Genomic DNA, 21881 nt, shown 5'->3' with positions numbered 1-21881 from the left:
ATCAATGGAGTCGCTAGCAAAAAGTCTCCAGGGCTGGATGGATTCAAAAATGAATTCTATCAAGCATTTAAAAGAGAGCTAATTCCAATACTATGTAGACCATTTAAAAAAATTGGGGAAGAAGGAGTCCTCCCAAATTGTTTTTATGATACAAATATGATTTTGATGCCTAAAACAAAAAGAACCAAAACAGAGAAAAACATTTATATACGAATTTCTCTAATGAATACACTTGAAAAAATTTTAAATAAAATTTTAGCAAAAGAATATAGCAACTCATAAGAATAATACGTTATGATCAGGTAGGCTTTCTACCAGGAATGCAGAACTGGTTTAGTATTAGGAAAACTATTAGCATTATGGATCATATCAACAACAAAACTAACAGAAACCACATGATTATCTTAATAGATGCAGAAAAAGGTTTTTGACAAAATACAACACCCATTTCTACTGAAAACATTGGAGAGCATAGGAATAAATGGAACTTTCCATAAAATAATAAGCAGCATCTACCTAAGACCCTCAGCAAACATTACATGCAATGGAGATAATTAGATGCATTTCCAATAAAACCACAGGTGAAACAAGGATATCCATTATCACCACTATTATTCAATATGAGACTAGAGATATTAGCTGTAGCAATAAGAGAAGAAAAAGAAATTGAAGGAATTAGAATTGAAAAAAAAGAAACTAAGTTATCACCATTGGCAGATGGCATGATGATATACTTAGAGAATCCAAGAGATTCAAGTAAAAAACTATTTGAAGTAATAAACAACTTTGTCAAAATTGTAGGTTACAAAATAAACTGACACACAACTTCTGTGTATCTATATATTACTAACAGAGCCAAGCACAAGAGATAGAAAGAGGAATGCCATTTATAGCTAGGACAGACACTCTAAGATATTTGGGAGTCTACCTGTCAAATCAAAACCAGGGATGATATGAACACAATCAGAAAACACTTTCCGCACGAATAAAGTCAGTTCTAAAAAAGTGGAAATATATCGGTTACTCATGAGTAGGCTGAGCTAATACAACAAAAATGACAGTTCTACCTAAATCAATTCACTTATTCAGTGCCGTACCAATCAAACTATCAGATAGTTGTTTTCTAGAACTAGAAAAAATAATATCAAAATTCATCTGGAAGAACAAAAAGTCCAGAATATCAAAAGAAGTCATGAAAAGAAATGCTAAGAGAAGGTAGCTTCGCTCTACCAGATCTGAAATTGTATTATAAAGCAATTATCAAAACTACCTGGTATTGACTAAGCAACAGAGGGGTCGACAAGTGGAATATTTCTAGATACTCAAGACACAGCAGGAAATGAATATAGTTCCCTACTGTTTGATAGACTCAAGGATCCCATTTTCTGGGATAAGAACTCACTCTTCGACAAAAATTTCTGGAAAAGCTGGATAATAGTGTGGTGGAAACTAGACATAGACCAGTGCTTGAATCCATACACAAGAAGATACTTCCGATGGTTAGATGATCTAGGTATCAAGATTTATACTATAAACAAATTAGTTGAGAAAGGAATAGTGTATTCATCAGATTTATGGAGGAGGGAAGAATTTTTGACTGAAAAAGAGATAGAAACCATTATGAAATGCTAAATGAATATTTTTTGATTACATTAAACTGAAAAACTTTTGCGCAGTCAAACCCAATGGGACCAAAGATTCAGAGGATTGCGGAAAACTGGGAAAGAATTTTTGCAGCTAGTGTGTGTGATAAAGGCCTCATTTCTAAAATATATAGAGAAGTGAGTCAAATTTAGAAAACTGCAAGTCATTCCCCAATTGGTAAATAATGAAAGGATGTGAACAGGCATGTTTCAGAGGAAGAAATTAAAGCTATTTATAGTCATATGAAAAAATGCTCTAAATCACTATTAATTAGAGAGTTGCAAGTCAAAATCTCTCTGAGATATCACATCAACCCTACCAGATTAACTGACATGACAAAACAGGAAAATGATAAATTTTGGAGAAGATGTGGGAGAGTTGGAACACTAATTCATTGTTGGTGGAGCTGTGACCTCATCCAACCATTCTGGAGAGCAATTTGCAACTATGCCCAAGGGGCTATAAATATGTGCATACCGTTTGACTGAGCAATACTGCTTGTAGGACTGTATCACCAAGAGATCATAAAGGTGGGATCGAGTCCCACACATACATAAATATTTACAGCAGCGCTCTATGTGGTTGTCCAAAACGTAAAATTAAGGGGATTCCCATCAATTGGGGAATGGTTGAATAAGTTGTGGTATATGGATGTAATAGAATACTATTTCACTGTAAGAAATGATGGACAGGAAGACTTCAGAGAGGCCTGGAAAGACATATAAACTGATGCTGAATGAAAGGAGCAGAGCCAGGAGAACTTTGTGTTCTCACACACAGAGTGTGTGAGGATTTTTCTGGTAGACTTAGAACTTCATTGCAATGCAAGGACTTAAAAAATTCCCAGTGGTCTCTTAAGGCAAAATGCCTTCCACATCCAGAGAAGGAACTATGGAATTTGATTGCAGAATGCAGCCGATCATTTTCTTTTGTGTTATATTTTGATTTGCTCTGTGATTTCTCCCATTCATTTTAATTCTTCTATGCAACATGTCTAAGGTGAAAATGTATTTAATAGAAATGTACTTGCAGAACCCATATAAAACTGTATTCTGTCTCAGGAAGGGAGTGGGAAGGTAGGCGGCAAGGGTGGGAGGGAGGGGAGAAATCAAAGGGATATAGAAGTGGTTGTAGAACAGTGAAAACAAATACAACAAAAAAAGAAAAGAGTGCTAGATTTGGAGTCTGAAGAGACCTGGATTGAAATATCTCTTAGAATACTTAGTAAGTGTGACAATGGACAGGTCCTCTAATAACTTTTCCTCATCTAAGTCCTCAGTGTAACATCGAGAGAGTAATATGAATATTTCCCTCTTAAGTATGTTGCAAGGCTTTGGTGAGACAATGTATTGAAAGTACTATGCAAAGTACCTTATTAGGTACTAATATGTCTCCATATTAGGTGTTGTTATTGTTACTGTAACGCCATGAGTAGCCAGGGTGGGATAGAATGGAGAGAGCAAAGGAAATCAAATATGCTGAATGGCAGACAGATTTGGGGCCCCAAAATACAGTATATATGTTCTGATTGATGAAACAGTTTTAAGAACTGGTCTTTGGGAAAATCGAGTCTGACAGAAATGCGATACTGGTGAAATTCCCTCAATTTACTTTTTCTTTCAATGTGCTATGCTTTTTGGCACCTTGTGCTTTATTTTGAAATAGCAAGGACAAATCAGAATGCATAATTATATTTTGAGTATCATTTTTTTTCCTGTTTATTATGTTTAGGTTCCTGAAAGCAATGAAAAAGAAAAAGATCTGTCGGATAAAAATCAAATCCTACAGGATGAAGTTGTCATGCTCAAAGTGGAACTACACAGAGTAAAAATGGAGTTTCAGGGAAAAGAAAATCAATTTACAGAAGACACTGAAGTTTTAAAAGAAACGATTGATGAACTTCAAAATAAATTACAACTAAAGGAAGAAGCATTAACAAAAATCACATCCCAATACAGCGGACAACTAAACGTTCAGACAACGGAAAATGAAGTGCTGAATTCTAAATTGGAGAAGGCAAAACGAAGCAGAGACAGACTAGAGGCAGTAATTGCTTTATATCGTTCCCGTCTGACTTCTGCTCTTCACGATCATGAATGAAGTCAGATATCAAATCCTATCAAATCTAATCAAGACCTTGAACAAACCATTCAGCGAGAACGAGACGAGTTGCTTCGTTTACAGGACGAACTAATTCATCACTTGGGTAGTCTAAGAGAGAACAATGGTGTTCTTTCTCAAAAGCTCTGGAAGGCTGAAGGTAAAATCAGCAGTTTAGAAAGGGAGCTAAACTGTGTACATGATTCCCTCAGAGAAAAGACACTCACTTTAGAAACTACACAGAGAGAATTAAACCAGACCCAAGACAAAGCAAATGAACTTGAAAACCTAAATCGAGTAGAAAAGGAAAAAATGCACAAATACATTTTCAAAGGTGAATCTGTCCAAAAAAGATTAGCCCAACTCGAGAATGAAAATGTGTTACTTCAACAACAGCTTGAAGATGCCCAAAACAAATATATCGTTAAAGAAAAGGTAATGAGTGAGAGCTGTGGACAGTTTATGGATCACTTCCATTACGTTCGTGGTGATACTGGAAAGCAAGGTCTTATGAGAAAAGAAAGAAATAAAGAATTAACCGGGGAATATAATTACTTAAGAGTGATGATGCACAAATATAAAAAGGAGAAAGCAGAAATAAAAGTAGGTCCTTAAATAATGTCATTTGATAAGTATTTAACTTTTTGAAATGAAAATCAAAGTAATATTCATGAAGATAAATTAGGAATTTGAATTTATAGCCAGCAGATGATGTGACTAACTTTCCTTGTAAAAATTCTGATATGTAAGAAAGGAGAATAAGAATCAATAGTAGGATGTAGACCATAATAAAATAATGAAATACAAATATAACAACTATAAAATTGGTAACAAAATGCAATAAAATCAAAAGAATTGATTGAATAAATAAATGAGAATAATAATAAATATCAAAATAATAGTGTAAAATAAATTAAAAATGAAATGATTAAATCGTCTTTTAGATAAGATGACTCACTCTACCTAAAGAAATTATATAGTCCATGCAATTTTGATTTAGTAAATAGGTTAGTTACTTTTCCATAAATACTGATAAATTTATCATTCTAATAATATGCCTAATATTCCAATTTAAATATACAATGGAATAAATAATTTGACATGGTAAAATTCAAGAAAAATGCTACAAAATTTTTCTTGTAATAATATAACAATTCAAGTCAGACATCTCAATTGAACTACTGTGAAATATTAGTTACCCTTTTTTTAATGTTTATTTCTTTTTAGTTTTCAGTATTCATTTCCGCAAAATTTAGAGTTCCCAATTTTCTCCCCATCTCTTCCCTCCCCACCCGAAAAAGCCGCGTATTCTGATGACCCACTTTCCCCAGCCTGCCGTCCCTTCTATCACACCCCTGCCTTCCCTTATACACCTCTTCTCTCTTGTCTTGCATGGAAAGAAAGATGTGTATGCCCCATTACCTCTATTTATAATTTTCCAGTTGTATGCAAAAGCAATTCTCAACAATAGTTCCTAAAAGATGGAGTCCTAACTTCTCTCCCTTCTTTGCTCCCCACCCATCCTCACTGAGAAGGCCAGCAATTCAACACAGGCTATATATGTGTAGTTTTGCAAAAGACTTTCATAATGGTCATGTTGTGTAAGACTAACTATCTTTCCCCCCATCCTATCCAGCCCACCATTTGTTCTATTCTCTCTTTTGACCTTTTCCCTCCCCAAAAGTGTTTACTATTAACAACTCCCTCCTCCAACTTGCCCTCCTTTCTATCATTCCCCCACCACACTTCTCCCCTTCTCCCCACTTTCTTGTAGTGGAAGATATATTTTCATACAAAATTGAGTGTGCTTGTTATTCCTTCCTTAAGCCAATAGTTCTGAGAGTGAGCTTCACCTTTTCCCTCTCACCTCCCCCCCTTTCCCCTTCATTGAAAAAGCATTTTCTTCCCTCTTTTATGAGAGATAATTTGCGTCATTCCATTTCTCCCTTTCTCCTCCCAATATATTCTTCTCTCATCCCTTAATTTTATTTTTCTGGATATCATCCCTTCCTATTCAATTCACCCTGTGCACTCTGTCGATAGATATATGCATATAATCCCTCCAGCTACCCAAATACTGAGAAATGGTTCAAGAATTACAAATATTATCTTTCCATGTAGGAATGTGAAGAATTCAACTTTTTTAAGTTCGTTATGATTTCTCTTTCCTCTTTAGCTTTTCATGCTTCTTTTGATTCTTGTGTTTGAAAGTCAACTTTTCTATTCAGTTCTGGTCTTTTCATCAAGAATGCTTGAAAATCCTGTATTTCACTGAATGACCATTTTTTCTCCTGAAGTATTATACACAGTTCTGCTGAGTAGGTGATTCTTGGTTTAAAGCCTAGTTCCTTTGACTTCTCGAATATCATACTCTAAGCTCTCGATCCCTTAAGGCAGAAGCTGCTAGACCTTGTGTTATCCTGATTGTATTTCCACAGTACTTGAATTCTTCCTTTCTAGTTGCCTGCAATATTTTCTCCATGACCTGAGAACCCTGGAATTTGGCTACAATATTCCTAGGAGCATCTCTTTTCGAATCTCTTTCAGCGGGTGATTGGTCAATTCTTTCAATATTTATTTTACCCTCTGGTTCTAGAATAGCAGGGCAGTTTTCCGTGATAATTTCATGAAAGATGATATCTAGGCTCTTTTTTTTTTTTTGATCGTGGGTTTCAAGTAGTCCCATAATTTTCAAATTGTCTCTCCTGGATCTATTTTCCAGGTCAGTTGCTTTTCTCATGAGATAGTTCACATTGTCTTCTACTTTTTCATGCTTTTGGTTTTGTTTTGTAATTCCTTGGTTTCTCATAAAGTCATTACTTTCCATCTTCTTCATTCTAATTTTTCAAGAAGTATTTTCTTCAGTGCGATTTTGAACCTCCTTTGCCATTTGAGTAATTCTACTTTCGAAAGCCTTCTTCTCCTAATTGTCTTTTCAGACCTCGTTTACCATTTGAGTTAGCCTACTTTTAAAGGTGTCATTTTCTCCAGCATGTTCTGGGTCTCCTTTAACAAGCAGTTGACTTGCTTTTCACGATTTTCTTGCATTGCTCTCATTTCTCTTCCTAGTTATTCCTGCAACTCTCTTACTTGATATTCAAAACCTTTTTTGAGCTGTTCTGTGGCCTGAGACCATTGCATGCTTATTTTGCAAGTTTTGAATCTTACAGTTACCCTTTTTATAACTATTTAACCATACTCATCAGTATGAGTAGTTTTAATTCAAACTGCTGTGAACTACTTTTAGAAACATCTGGATCACAGTTTTAATGAAATTCCAAAGATCAATTAATAGTTTCCTTTAAAATTTAAGACAATAATTCTATTCAAAAAGGATATGATTATCCATTAAACATTAATTTTTTTGCCTGTGGTACTAATTCCATTTTTCAAAAAAAATTGTTTTTGCTTCCCTACTAATTTCTTTATTTATCTCCATTTTTAAAAATGTTTTACTAACAGTTCTTGCTCAGTGTGCAAAATTAGAGTTTCTGGAATCACTGATTTTATTCGTTGATGATGAATAGTTTTACAGTCTAATAGATGTTCTCATTATATGTGCTTTTTCATATATGCAATGGCTAGCAGGTCTACCAAATATTATACTGGGTAACAATTTTGTATAACTATTTTTTCAAATTTTGCTTGTGTATGATCATGTATTTGAATCTAGCCATTCCATACAAGAATTTAGTTTACTTGTAGAAATTCAATTAATTATATCAATTTTATCCTTCACAACTGTACACTGGTATTGCATTTGGATTAAAAAAGTTTGTCAAACTTTAGTTAGATTTATTTTTACAAGGGACTTAATCTTATCTAAAAAGAGAAAAGTTTTGATTCCTTTTGATTTTCGGCTTCATTTGTTATAAGTAACTTTGAAATCATTTGCTTTGCTGTATAGTGAAAACCAACAGGATTTTTGTAGCATATCTGTATATACATATACAAGTGTGCATTTCTGTGTGTACATATTCATGCATACATGTGTACATGTATGTACGTCTTCCTTCTAGGATAGAAAATGAAATGGCATGCCTCCTCTCTACAAAACTGAGACCCTGCACAATACTATATACACATAAGTATGAGAACTACCATATTTTCGATAGTTTCCTCTTTTTCTGTCCATTGACTGCTACCAGGAGTGTATTTCCTATCAGAACTGAAAAAGGAATTGCTTTGAAGACTTGGCAAAGACAGTGGAAGATGTGAAGTGTAACCTTCACCTTAAAAAACCTTATTTTTTGTGGTTATTTTGGCTTTGGGCAGACCAGATCATTCATATCAAGTGCTTTTACCAAGCCTGACAAGCATATCAGTGCTTATGTTCATTCTCCAGGGGAAACCATGAGAGCAAGGAAAATGAAACCTTTTCTTACAGTTGCATAGAAATAACGTTGTTACCTTTTTCCAAAATAGAAGGGGAAACTCCTAATGTTTCTGTCAAGTATAAGAAACTATATATTCTTCCCTACCCTATTACATCACCTTCCATGTGAATTGCGCATAAAAAAAAAATTAGCTCCTAGGAAGCTTTGGAGGTGATGTAATTATTCTCAAAAAGAGATAATGGGGAAATCAGGCTGAATGAATTGCTTTATGAGGAGTGTACTCAGCAGGTCGGAGGATGCATTTGATCCATGCTGAATGGAGGGTGAGTGATATAGTCAAAAGACTTTTGCAATCTCAGAAGGCAAGTTGCAATCCTTTCCTTTATTAACTATTACCATTATGACCTTGGATAACTCATTTAACCTTTTAAGACTTAGTTTTTCTCGTCTGCAAAATGAGGTAGTTTTATTAAATAGTCCCTTGGAGTTTTTCTAGCTCTAATATATGATAATTATGAATAGGTTGATGAAATTAAGCATGTGAGAATATTGATATCAACTAATTTTGTAGGTATATTCATTTTATATCAGCTGATATTGATTCATGAAATCAGTAACAGAAATTATTTGGACATATTTCTATCAGACTACAGTATGAAGGCAAGAAGAACTTGCTGATTTCTTAAAAGAGCAATACATAACCGACACTTCACTAGAGGTTACATCATTTGCTCGAAATGATTTTGAAGTTGAGAAAAAACCACCGAAGGAAAGAGATGAAGCCAAAAACAAAGTATGCATGCAAAAAAATCAGTAACTTCCCATTTATGAAAAATGTGTTCAGCGTAATATTTCTTTTTTCACCAATATTACATATTTTATGAACTCTGTGCCTTTCATTTAAACTGACAGAACAAAACCTATAACCTCCACCATTTGTACACTGAAATTTTAGTAATTTTACTCACTTTTTAGGGGGTTGACAATTTTGTTTATCCATCCTGACACAAAGAAGCAAGTGTTTTTCATTTCTATCCGACTTTATATTTAGAAAGCCCTTTACATTCATTTTCTCATTTAATCTCCAAAACAGCTCTGTGAAGTAGAAGTTATTTGTATGCTTTTATTCAAACTACTCTTCAAAAAAAATGGAAAATGATATTTCTTCACAATTTGTAAATATATAAATTATGCATGCAAAGTGAAATTGAGAATTAAAGTAATTAGATGAATATGTCCATAATTATCCTCTAAATCAAACTGATCTCACCTTGTTGATTCCCACCTCCCTAACTTCATCATGTTTTTGTTCTTGAGTAGTTACACCTCCCCATGTATGCTACCTACCCACCTTCACCTCCAAGAAGCTTTTGAATTCCAAACTTATTATTCTTTTCCCACAAGTCTGTTGTGACTTTTCAGCCCTATTGATTTCTTAATTTTCTGAGCACCACTTTTTCATTGTCAACATATAGGTTAGTATTTAACTCTATATTGATTTTCTTATGATGTTCACATCTGTTCTCAAACTATCATTTCGTGTGTCTAAGTCTTGTTTACCCAACTAGATTGTAATTTCATGAGGACAGGGATTTTTTATACTCCATTATTTTCGATAGAACTTCCTTTTCACAGCATGTAGGTAGTAGAAGTAATTGTTATTATTGTACTAGGAGTAATAGTAGTGGAAGTGGTGATAGTGTAGCACTAGAAATGGTGGTAGTAGTAGTAGCAGCAGCAGCAGCAGCAGCAGCAGCAGCACCAGCACCAGCAGCAGCAGCAGCAGTAGTAGTAGTAGTAGTAGTAGTAGTAGTAGTAGTAGTAGTAGTAGTAGTAGTAGTAGTAAAAGAAGAAGATAAAGGAGAAGAATAGTAGGAGGAAGAAGAGGAACAAAAGTAGAAGAAAATGAAAAGGAAGAAGAGGAAGAAGAAAACTAAATATCTATTTGTTGACTTTGCCATGAGTTGAAGTTTTGACTGAAATTAAAATTTCTCCAAGGTGATATTTGGACTAAAGTACTTTGAGAATTTCTAGTCTGACTTTTCATAAATTTTCAATTTCCCAGAGTTCCCGAAGGGCAAATAGAAATTCAGCATTAAATTATGTTATTGTTATTATTAAAAATCATTAGAATGAAAGCAACGTTAAGCATAGAAGAGTTTCAGTCAAATTCTCCTAAAGTGTTCCCTTTATTATTATGGAATATATTTTTCAATCATCAGTTGCTGTTTCACACTTATAAGTAGTGAAAGGTGTGGCATTCTTCATTATACCAGCCAAAAAGTACAGAAATGGATATTTCTGATATTCTCCAAAACATATTTTCAAGCGAGTACCCATTACCGATGGTAAAGTCATCGAAATCTATGCCAAAGTGGCCCAAAATAGTTTTTGATGATGAGCTTTTTCTCCGCTTAGAGGTACCTTGAGGGAAAAATGGATAGAATATTGGGTGTGGGGTTAGAAAGTCCTGACTTGACATGTGACGTCAGATCCTTATATATCTGATCCTATGCAAGTCACTTAATCTTTCTTACTTTCCTCAACTATAAAATGAAGATTACAAAACCTTCGGTTTCCCAGGGTTGTTGTGAGGATCAAATGATTATAATTGTAAAAGTGTTTGCATGGTGCTTGGCACATAGTAGGCACTTAATAAATTCTTGTTTCTCTGCTCTGAAAACATAAAGGCAAGTGTCCATTATATGCAAATAATCATTGCCTCCCACATTTTGATAAGTTCCTCCTAATGTTACAAAAGTGTTCTCTTACTTGATTAGCTTCAGTATACTTGTCTTATCTAAGAAATAAATGTGAGATCCAATCTCATTCTTCGGCAGACTTCTTTTCCTTCATATTTTTATGCTTGAGAATTTTACTAAATTTCAGAAGACAGTATTGGAAAGAAATAAGTTTTGTTTCCCAATTACCTCCCCTGCCACTCATTCTCTTTCTTTGCCTCATCTTCTTTTTGACCCATATTGATTAAAATATTAACCTTCAAAAGCTTTTGGCATCAGGCTGCAGTCAAGAAACTAGGTGTGAAGTGAGCCGTAGAATATATAGCAAGGAAGCAATAAGTTAGAGTCCATCTGTAGCAATATGAATTAGCACAGTTAATTGGAATTCAGGGCAAACTGACCCCATTGCTTTTCTAATTTCCCTGACAATTTCCACTACAAGATACTTAATCCAAGTGACTATTTCTTCGTGGTTCAACACTTCATTCACTCGTGAATGAAGGGCAGCTAGGTGGTGCAGTGGATAGCGCACCAGTGAAGGAGTCAGTGGGACCTGAGTTCAAATCTCACCTCAGGCACTTGAGACTCATTAACTGTGTGACCTTGGGCAAGTCACTTAACCCCAACTGCCTCATCTTGGGTCATCTCCAGTCATACTGATGAATATCTGGTCACTGGATTCAGATGGCTTTGGAGGAGAAATGAGGCTGGTGACCTGCACAGTTCTCCCTCACTCAAAAAAACTGAGTGAAGTGCAAGTCATGTCATTATTTCTCTGATGGCATGGTCTTCTTTGTCAACGAAGGACAGACAACAATTAGCGAATGCCAGTTATGTAAATTACCCTATGATAGGTGCAGACTGGGTTACCAAAATTATGTGGAAGACATGCCCTCTCTCATTGAAGAATGTGCATTCTCACTAGGGTGCCAGCACAAAATATAGCAAGTTCCTTTATAATACGTGGTAGCATATTAACAATTGCTAACTGAATTATAAGCATGTAAGTATTTATAAAAAGTAGAGATCACTATAGCTGGAGATTAGAGCAGATGGTATTTAATCCAGTCCTGCTCTTCTCAACACAAAATACTACTCAATGCAAATTTACTGACTTAGCAGCTCTACTGTAACAAGTGACAAATAGGTAAATTCAATTTATGTTTTACATACACACACACACACACACACACACACACACATACACACACACGTATAAAACCTACACCTGAAAGTGACTTTTTCCCAGATTTTGAGCCCTGCCTCAGGACCTTGCCATCCATATGACTTTGAAAAATTGTTTTCTGTCTTCAGGCTTCAGATTCCTCGTTTATAAAATGATGTATTAGCTCAACGCTAGGGCCCCTTTTTGCTCTAACACTCTGACGATCGTAAGCGAGTTTACTGCAGTTGTTGCTCCTTACTTCTAGCCTAGTCAGCTCTTGTAAATCTACGGTGAAAAAGTATTTATTGAATTCCTGCTATATTCTTACACAATATATCACCTATAGATACTGAAATAATAAAAGATGTAAGTGAGTGATGGTACAAAATTTCAAAACTAACAAGAATGGCATACTCTCTGTGCGCTGCCGAACAAAATACCTAAGAATATGGTGAAGACAAGGATCATTGTTGCAAGATACCAAGAAAAGCTTTGAAGAAAGGTTAGAAATATGAGTTGCCTTTGAGATATGGGAAGGGATCAACAGAACAGATGTGCAGTAAAGTCCAGGAAACTAGAAGAAGCACAGGAGGGTGAGGAGGGTTGCTGTAAAGAAACTAGAAGTAAAAGTTAGGAAAAAAAGAATAAGGTCAGATTTTAGACTAAAGAAGGCAGAGAATTTTAGCCTCAATCTCCTAGCCCATACGTAGCAGTCTCAATATGATCTAGACAGTGTTTTATAACGATTTACTTAGCATCTTGTAGTAAGGATTGTTGTAGGGGTAAAACTAGAACAGAAAGACCCTGTAGTCCTTTTGTTTTTAATTAAACCATAGGCGAGTGACAATATCGTTGTGCTTGTTTCCCAATCTGGAAAATGAGAAAGTTGGATTAAAATATCCACCCCCTCAATTTTTAATCCTCTCTTTGAGGTACTAGTCCAAGACTAAAGTGGTAGTCATGAGATATAAGAGGAAAGACAAACACTGTGAAAGGATAATAAATGACAAATCAGATAAGAGCAAGAGAATCCTATGTTTCAGTGAAGTCATGGACTTAGAAGAAAGATTTTTGGCAGAGAGAATTTGTGCCTATTGAGAATGCATTTTAAGTAGTGAGGAGGTAATACAGACTTCCAATGCTAACATAAATGACTCTGTGAGCCTGGGCCAGCCTTGTAACCTCTGGGTACTCTAAATCATTCGCTAAAACTCTTAGAATTGCAGATTCTCAATTGCAGGTTGAAGGCAGGAATTCCTTGCATTGAGAGATTGAATTTTTTCACTGAGAATTCCGCATACCAATTAAATCACAGTACATACGAAATAAATAAGTGAACAATCCTAGGTAAATAGGCGAATGAAACAGGAATAAGAGATGAAGAAATGGCAGCTGTTGTAATCATTCAGTGGAGAAGTGTGGAAGCAAAGATGAGAAATAGGAGTGAATCTAGAAAGGGTAGCAGAATTCAGAAGAATGAGGAGGGTTCTTTTTCCTTTGTACGACAGAGAAGATTACCTGGCTCATAATCTAAAACAATTGACGGGTTGCATCTCACTTAGTCAAATAGAAAGAGATTTGGAGAGTAGTTTTCCAGCCTTACCTGAGAATACATATATAGACATCTCAGCACAGGAATGCTTATAACATGCGCCAGTTGCGCCAACACTAAGGGGGAATGAAAATGAAGGGAACATTTCCATTGGCTCTAGAGAAAGGAGAAAAGCCAGCGTTCCACCATGGTGTGGTATGTTGGCAAACTTGACCCCCTTTCTATTCATACTATGCATTTCTTCCATTTTTAAATTTATTAATATTATTAGGATAGGTAATACTTTTATTGAAATCAAATGAGAACTTTCTTTGATGTAAAAAGCATTAAAAAAAAGAAAGAGTTTGTTGTGAAATCTCAGGAAAGCTTTGTTGTTTAAAGTAAGATGAATCATTTTCAAATCTCCTCATATTTGTTCAGGTTTTACAAACTATGGTTTAACTAATATTTACAGTTGTATCTGGAATTGATGAAAAGCATCCTCTTTAGAAATGTCAGTTGAGTTGTAACATTTTTCTCTGTAAAAATATTTTTACAGCCTTATACTGAAAGGGAAAAGTTGAAGAAACTCACTGAATTAAATCAGTCTCTGGAAAATCGTCTAGAACGAGAACTGAAGAGAAATGAAGAATTACAGAAAGACCTCAGTGGGTAAGACTCCTTTTTGTAGGCTTTTTCATCCAAACATTAAGTAAGCAAGGACTTAATTATTTTGTTACATCCTAAGTACAAATTCATTTTATATATGAACCATTGCATCAACAATTACAATATGTATAACTTGAAGTGAAGAAAGAGTTTTTCACTTTTATTTTATTCACTAAATTACTGCTGGAAAACAAGCCTTCTGCCCTGCGACTTTGAAGCTATAGTAAAATTCTGTATAGCACTTGTACCTTAAAGTGTGTTTTCTAGAATTATGCTATACAGCATTTGGCACTCTCTTGTTAAATATATTGTTTCTGCTCATAAATGTTTCTGTCAGGTAAGTCTCTAGGTTTTCCATCCTAATTTATTTCCTTCATTGGTTACTTCATTTTGTTCATTTACCACTCATTAAAAAAGTATTATTCAACATCTGTTGCATATGAAGTACTGTATTTGTTCTTGGAGGGACAGAGGTGGATGATTTAAGCAGTTCCTGCTTTGAAGGTGATTCTAGTAAAAGAGGTAACGTAGGGACTCAAATAAGATGTTCAAATAAGAATGAGGTAAGTGCTTAAGATTTTTCCGAAGAAAATGAAGTCAGAGACTGAAGGAGACATAGGCTTCTTCTGACATTAATATTCCATTAAGGATATGACTTTTGAGCTAGACCCTACAAAATATATTGCCCTGGAAATGAAGGCCCTTCAGAATGTGGCAGCAGCCTGCCTTTCCACACTTAAATTATGTTATTTCCTCTTCTACAACTTAAGGTGCTGTGAAACTGTACTATTCTCTGTCCTTCAAAACATGCCCTGTGCTTTCTCATCTCTGCCCTGTGCCTGTGATATTCACCCATGCCCTCTGCACTCATCATCCCCCAAGTCCACCTCTTTCTTGCGGCCTATTCTGATCTCTGTTGTTGATGATGAATGACCTTTATCATCAGATTTGACATCAAAATATCTCTTGTACTCCCCCAAAGCTCTTACATTTTGTTCTATATCTCAGTTATCTACACATATATCTTACATTTCACTTGAATGAGAGCATGAACCAAGGTCTGTCTAAATTTTGTATTCCATCACAACCTTTAAGCATAAGCGTTTAATGATTTCTAATTGAGTTACAATAGATGAATTTTAATTGAACAGGGCAAAAACCTATCACTGTTGAGATGTAAGATCCTCTGACCACAGGCTAGAGGCTGCCATTTCATCGGTGGAGGAGAGTTTCTAAATCATCATGCATTTTCCAGGACAGTAATTCAGTTGTGTTATGGTTAAATTAGGTTTTGGTGGGCTTCTATTGAACTCCTTTTTGGAGTACTAGTTCCAAATGCATTTCCTGTTCCAAGCAGTCAATTCAGAGATTAACTTTTCGGATCCAATTGACTTTTCAAGTTAGGGACTACCTATATTTACATCACTAAAGGAACATTTTAAATGAAATTTTGTATTCTAATATTAAATGACATTATTAATGTTTTGTGGACTAAGACCGCTAAATACTTCACCAACTACTTTACAGAGATCTACAATTAAAATGACCAAGGCACAACACATTACTGCAAAATATCTGTTTTTCAAAATAAATGTATTACTGGAAGGTATCCCTCTTTCTGCAAATATGACAGCATAACCAGTGATCATTTAGCAAATATTCTACAGTGAAGTTATGTTAGTCAAGAGCTGAGGATGAATATACATCTTTTGAAATATAGATGAAGCGATTAGTGAGGCGTCTGTTTCTCTGCTTTAGTTAACAAAATACTTTCCGTTGAGTTGGGTGGTGTCAAGAACTCTTTACGGATTTATTTTCCCTGCTATGACTGAAAATAATTTAAGGGAGTGGGTCAAAAATAAGACTTTTTTGTATAATATTTAAATTATAAAAAGTTTCGCTAAATTTTTCTGTTCATTCTCACAGATATAAAAGCCTGTGTATAACAACAAACAATAAATTAAGAGAATATGAAGCGATCTTTTCTTCACTTTCCTCATCTTCAAAGCTATCATCGTCTTCATCATCATCACCTACTTCATCATCATCTTCATCTTCTTGAGACAGTTTTATTTTCTCTGTGGAATCTTGCTAGCAACTCCCGGAGCAGATCGTTTGCCAGACATATTTAAGACTTTCATAACATCTTCCTCTTCATCATCTCATTCTGCATCGTCCCCCAGCGAAGAAATCTGTTCGTTATGTTGCAGCAAAAAAATGCACAAAAATCAAATCAAAATGGAAAAGATTCAAAGCCGTCCACAACAAAACCAAAAGGTCAAGAATCCTTCAAACAGCAGGACAAGACTCCCAAGACTCCCACAGGACCTACTTCTCGAGAGGATATTAAAGCAAAAATGAAGATAAGCATTGAAAAGGGTAGTTCCCTCCCCAAAGTGGAAGGCAATTTCATCCACTATGTAAAGAATTGCTTCCGGATGTCTGGTCAGGAGGCTATTCAAGATCTCGGGCTGTGGAGGAAATCTCTTTTTAAGACAATAAGTTTGAACAGTTTGTTAAAATTTTCCTTCTTTTTTCTGTAACAGTTGATATCTGGCTGTCCTTTCCTAATGCAGAGTGAGAACTTTCCCTACCGAGTCTGAAATATGTCATCCAGATTATGTTGCCAAGAATGTGTTGTCCAAAATGCTTGTATAGTTTTCAAAGATGGAACTCCATCCTTTGCTTCATTTAAGTATATATTGAATGTTATTTTAGGGCATGGTTGTAGTGGTGGTCAGACAAATGGAAATGGTGGGGAGACAAAAGTATACATGTGAAATAAAGTCAGTATTTTAATAAAGTAATACAAAAAGAGGGTGAGAATATGAAAAAGGAGATGTTGTTTCCCAGAGGGGTGTGAAGCAACTATAAGCCCAAACAGAGACACTTAAAATGGTCCATCAACTTCTCAGATTGCTTTCAAAGCTCTCCATGTTGATTTTTAACGAATTCTTGATGCACAAATAGATGTCTTCATCGGGAAATCAGTATTACCTGTAGAGATTCTATATTTTGGTACATATAGGTAAACCAATTTTTTTTAATGTTAACTAAGTAGAAAGGAACGCAGTGTGGTACATTGGCAAAATGGTGCTCTTGTTGTAGAGACAGAGGATATGACTTCACATCTTGCCTTTGATGCTTACGACCTTCAACAAGTCATTTAACTTCCCGAGACCTCAGGTTTTTTTTTTTCATCTTTGAAATGAGCATGCTTGATTAGGAGGCTTCTGAGATCCCTTTCAGTTCTCAATAAATATATAACCGTATTAAATTATTTTAAGTATACCATATTTTTGTTTTTACTGTCCACTACAGATTAGTCCTTCTAGGATGAAGTAGATATTTTGAACATTAGAATATCATTCTCATTTCATTGAATGACAACACTTCAAGGTCTAAATTATTTCTGGAAATGTATGAAAGGACTACAGAAATATGTAATGCTTTGTAAATAATCCTCTCCCAATGGTGACAAGCAGAACTGAAGAATGCAGGGACATCCTATTGACCCAGAGTAAGTCAAATCGGGTCCCTCAATTGCCCTACTGTCTAATCCCTTCAGTTTCTATACAGATGAAAACTCATCTAAGGAATTTATTGGAGGGGAAGAGATAGAAAGCAAATATTGCAGGAGGTTTTAGATTAGAGTTTTGGACAGCCAGAAGACACTATTTTTTCATGAAAAAGGTTTGGAGCAATCTTCCTTGCTATAAATACTGGTGACAATGGTTGGTAGGTATTATAGGCTGCTTATAAAGTTCAGAGCCTCAGGAATATATTTTAGCCTCGGCTGAGTCACCTCCTTTCCCCCCAAGAGACTGCATCCCTGAGTCATTTGGTGCTACTTGAATCCTGGGAGAAAGACTGCACAAGCACTGCCTGGGATAATCACCCAGATTTGCTACCCTGAAAACCAACCGACTAATTTCCAATACCAATTTATGGAATGCAAGTTTGACGGTTTCTTTAAAATCAGGTTAGTAAGGAATCTCAGATTTACACGTATCTTTTTGGTTTTTTAGTTTTTAATTTTCCGAGGACAGTATGAAAACCTTTTTCTTGACTCAATTTTTTTTATATCATTTACTGGGAAAGGACCTTAATGGAAATAACTCAATTACGGAAAAACTTTAATAGCCTACATACTTTAATTCTTTTCAGTAGTTTCTTTCAAAATTCACACAATAATGATAGCAGTAATAAAAACAAACACCAAACATTTACGAAAAATTCTAATCATTTTTGTGCTTTGAAATGTTCAGAGTACTAAGGAGAGGCTAGCTGAAATGAGACGACAACTCGTGAAATTTAATATACTGGAAACCAAAAATCTTCACAAAGGACTGTGGATGCTTTGTTGGCAAAGGTTAGTCATTTGGAATTTTTGGTCTTCCTTTATATTAAAACTATAATCTAAAGTAATTAATCTTCGTTAAATTTCCTGGTTAGATATTTGAATGTGTCATATTGATTTTTGTGAGATATTAAAATGATCTACTAAATCTTGTCCTGTTACCTAATAATATTTTGAAGTGCTAGATCTTGAGTATTAAAACTTTTTTTTAGATCTACCACTATCGTTGGTGAACTTCTCAGAAATAGTCATACCTAGTTTTACTCAATTTATGTAACCTTGACAAGTGGCATTCATATAATTATTCTTTCAATGGAATACTATTTCCCCACCAACCAGTACTTAAAGAGAGGCTTCATCTCCTCCTATTTGCTTTCCCATGGCAATGGCATCTTAACACTTAAAATACAGTCAAACTGTGATTTTTCTGTTTGTTTTTTTCAGATCTTCTTAAACAACTACATAAACACAAAAAACCTTACCCACAGGAACACACCCTCTTTTTTTCCCCAATATCATAGAGAAATTTTTTACAAAATGATCTCATGTACTATGAAGAATTATTTCCTAATTTAGTTTTTTTAGTTCATATTTATATAAAGATTTTCTTCAACTAGGGTTGGAAGTTTAGGAGATATTGGATGTCTATGACATCTTTCTCTCCCTTTGGAAAATATGCCCATTTCTAAGGACCTCCCAGTACGAACAAGCTAAATGTTATACAGTAAACATTTAATCTAGCAAATGTTTAGATTTTTTGTTGACACTGCTAAAATGCCCCAAAAATGTAGATATTGAATGAATCGATCAATTCATAAAGATGAAAGGATTAAACTTTTGAGGTCAACAACTGCATCATTTAGATATGATAAGGAAACATGAATGTTACTTAACAAACCTGTCTTCCCTGTGAAGACTTGAATTAAAATATTCATTTTGAAAAGCAGTAGTTTTGCAATTTTGAGTAAAATATGCCACGTAAAAGTCTCCTTCTTGACCATCAGTTGGCCACTTTGTTTTACTTGTAGATAGACAGGAATTATATTTACTCTTTTGCTTTGAGAATCACCTCATCTTCACTACTTTTTTGCTAGTTTCACTGAATCTTTTGGTGTAAGATCTATACATGTGTTCTTATTTCTTCAGCTCCTTGATCAACAATCTGTTTTCCCCTGCTTAAGAGATTTTGAGTTCTGTGTATTATCTAGAGTTCTCTATTCCTCATGTACTTCATTGTTCTGACTTGCATTTTAATGTTATTTCAGATGCGGAAGGAGTATGAAGAAAGACTAACTAGGGAACTTAATGATGGTATGTCCAAATTGCTCACAGATAAAATGTTATGATTTGATGTTATACCTGATTTTTAAATATGCTGGAACTCTCTCACAAAGTTGCTGCTTCAGTGTCATCTCACTCTTCTTCATCACTTTGAAGTAACCTTGGATTCTTCTGTGCAGGTGATTTAACAGGTTCTTTCCAATAAGCTAGCAGATTTTTTCCAATAGGCTAGAATAAGCACGAGCCACCTTGTGTCTGTTTCCAGAAGACAAGGCTGGCCAATTACAGAGTGACGTAGATCCTGAAGACTGGTCAGTAGGTAATGCAGTTTTTGGCCACAGCATCCCATGAAACAGAAGAATGATCGGTCCTCAATTCTATGTAGTGCCTTCTGATCTTTAGATATGAAATTATTCAGTGACTTTAGGAGAATGTAGTCAAGATTGCTCTTCAAGGTTTGTTTGGCATAGAGTGCCATTAAACTCATATTCATTTCTGAAATTCTATTATTTTATTTAATTCTGTGATTCCACTGTGATTTTACAGAGGAGGGTCATGAGAGGAGGAAAACATACTAAGAATCCCACAACTCAAAAACCATCTACGAATATCAGTTGAAGTGTTAGAATCTTAAGTTATACTGGTTGTCCAGTGACCAATACTCCTGAAAGAATAAAGCAATATTCATATTGAAACCCTTGCTAACAATTTAACGTAAAAATAGAAATTTTAGCTAAATGGAAGTGCGGTTCGCATTTTCCTCAAATAGTCAAATGAAACAATTGGCCTGGTTGGTTGGATTGTGAGCTCAAAGGTAAAAGTCAAGCAATTCGTTATGCTAATTAAGTAGGAAATAGAGCTCATTGTGACCATAAGTAAACAGATCTCCATGAACATATTTATAATTGTTCTTCTCACAGTAATTTTTGCAAAGGACAACAAAGCAGTATTACATTAATGAATTCTTCCAAAATCAACACACATCTTAAGTGTAATCATAGTGACTGACATTATTAAAGCACTTATAATTTTGCAAAGCATTATGCAGACATGATCTGACTTGAGTTTTAATGCAACTCTGTATGGTAGATGGTTTCCAGGTAAACTTGAGTTCATGTCCTCCCTATCCTATGATATATGCTACCCATGACACCATGGGCAAGTCATTTGACTTCAAAGTGTTCAGGAAACTCTAAGACGAAGTTGGACCATTGACCGTTTTCATGCTTCTCGCATGCAGAATTTTTTCACATGAATCATTTGTTCCAAGCAAAATTTAAAAATTGCACACATACATAAATATGTTGTGTGTACACAGATATATATACACACACACACACACACACACGTGTGTGTGTGTGTGTGTGTATGATGTGAATTGTTCTTACTTTTTCCACTAGCTACTGATGAACTTTTTTTTATATCTTGAAGGACTTCTCCAATAGGATCGGTGGATAAATCCTCCACAATGCCAAAGCCAAATCAAGATCCAGAATAATGCTCACTTGAAAGGAAGAAATAATTTTCATTTGTGTAATGAACTATGTTTAATAATGTATAATGATTTTCCACTAAGAATATGAATGTGAAAAAATACTAATGTATTTTAAAATATGTTGTGTAGTTTTAATATGTACAATGTGTATATGTTTGTATTCATATGTATGTACAACTGTTTATTAAAAACTTTTATTTCTTTATATTTGTAATACTCTCCCCCAAGTTGTTAATTGTTATTAGTACTCCAGAAACCGCTAAATTGACTAAAATGCTTTAGTCATCTATCTTTAAAGGTTGTAATGTGTTTTCTATTTAAGAAAGTAACAAAGAAGATAGGTAGTTTTACTAATTATTGATATACATTTGCTAAACTAATTGCGAATTTTAATTGAAGATGAGGACGAGCTTACTTACAGATGTCTTTTTCTTCAATTTTCTCGTTGCTGGAGAAGACTTGGCTGACATCTATCATCAGCCTGCTGCTGATTGCAAACATCTCAGTGGATCAACAGAGGCTCCCTCAGAGCTGTTTTGACTGGCCTCTCTCTAATCA

At 34.9% G+C, this 21881-nt stretch overlaps 1 protein-coding gene across 10 annotated transcripts in view; it reads left to right on the top strand.

Annotated features, from left to right (window-relative positions):
• The window catches only part of LOC140512539 (ankyrin repeat domain-containing protein 26-like), a 60551-nt gene extending 39117 nt beyond the window's left edge, over window positions 1–21434 (top strand). For 5 of the 10 annotated variants that reach the window (XR_011969799.1, XR_011969798.1, XR_011969796.1 and 2 more), the window contains 8 exons: window positions 3376–4347; window positions 8728–8874; window positions 14078–14190; window positions 16114–17707; window positions 18009–18169; window positions 18456–18559; window positions 19813–19858; window positions 21260–21434. Coding sequence is in view for 1 of the 10 variants with exons in the window: in XM_072621695.1 (XP_072477796.1) it covers window positions 3376–3744 (369 nt within the window). In the remaining 9 variants the exon portion in view is untranslated. Of the gene's footprint in view, window positions 1–3375; window positions 4630–8727; window positions 8875–14077; window positions 14191–16113; window positions 17708–18008; window positions 18170–18455; window positions 18560–19812; window positions 19859–20055; window positions 21228–21259 lie in introns of those variants that run through there. The other 5 variants (XR_011969794.1, XR_011969792.1, XR_011969793.1 and 2 more) reach the window with 5 other exon arrangements.
• Window positions 21435–21881: the final 447 nt, after the last annotated feature.

Source organism: Notamacropus eugenii, chromosome 6 (assembly GCF_028372415.1).
Source record: "Notamacropus eugenii isolate mMacEug1 chromosome 6, mMacEug1.pri_v2, whole genome shotgun sequence".
NCBI classification, from domain to species: domain Eukaryota; kingdom Metazoa; phylum Chordata; class Mammalia; order Diprotodontia; family Macropodidae; genus Notamacropus; species Notamacropus eugenii.
This window is presented reverse-complemented; position numbering and strand designations above follow the sequence as displayed.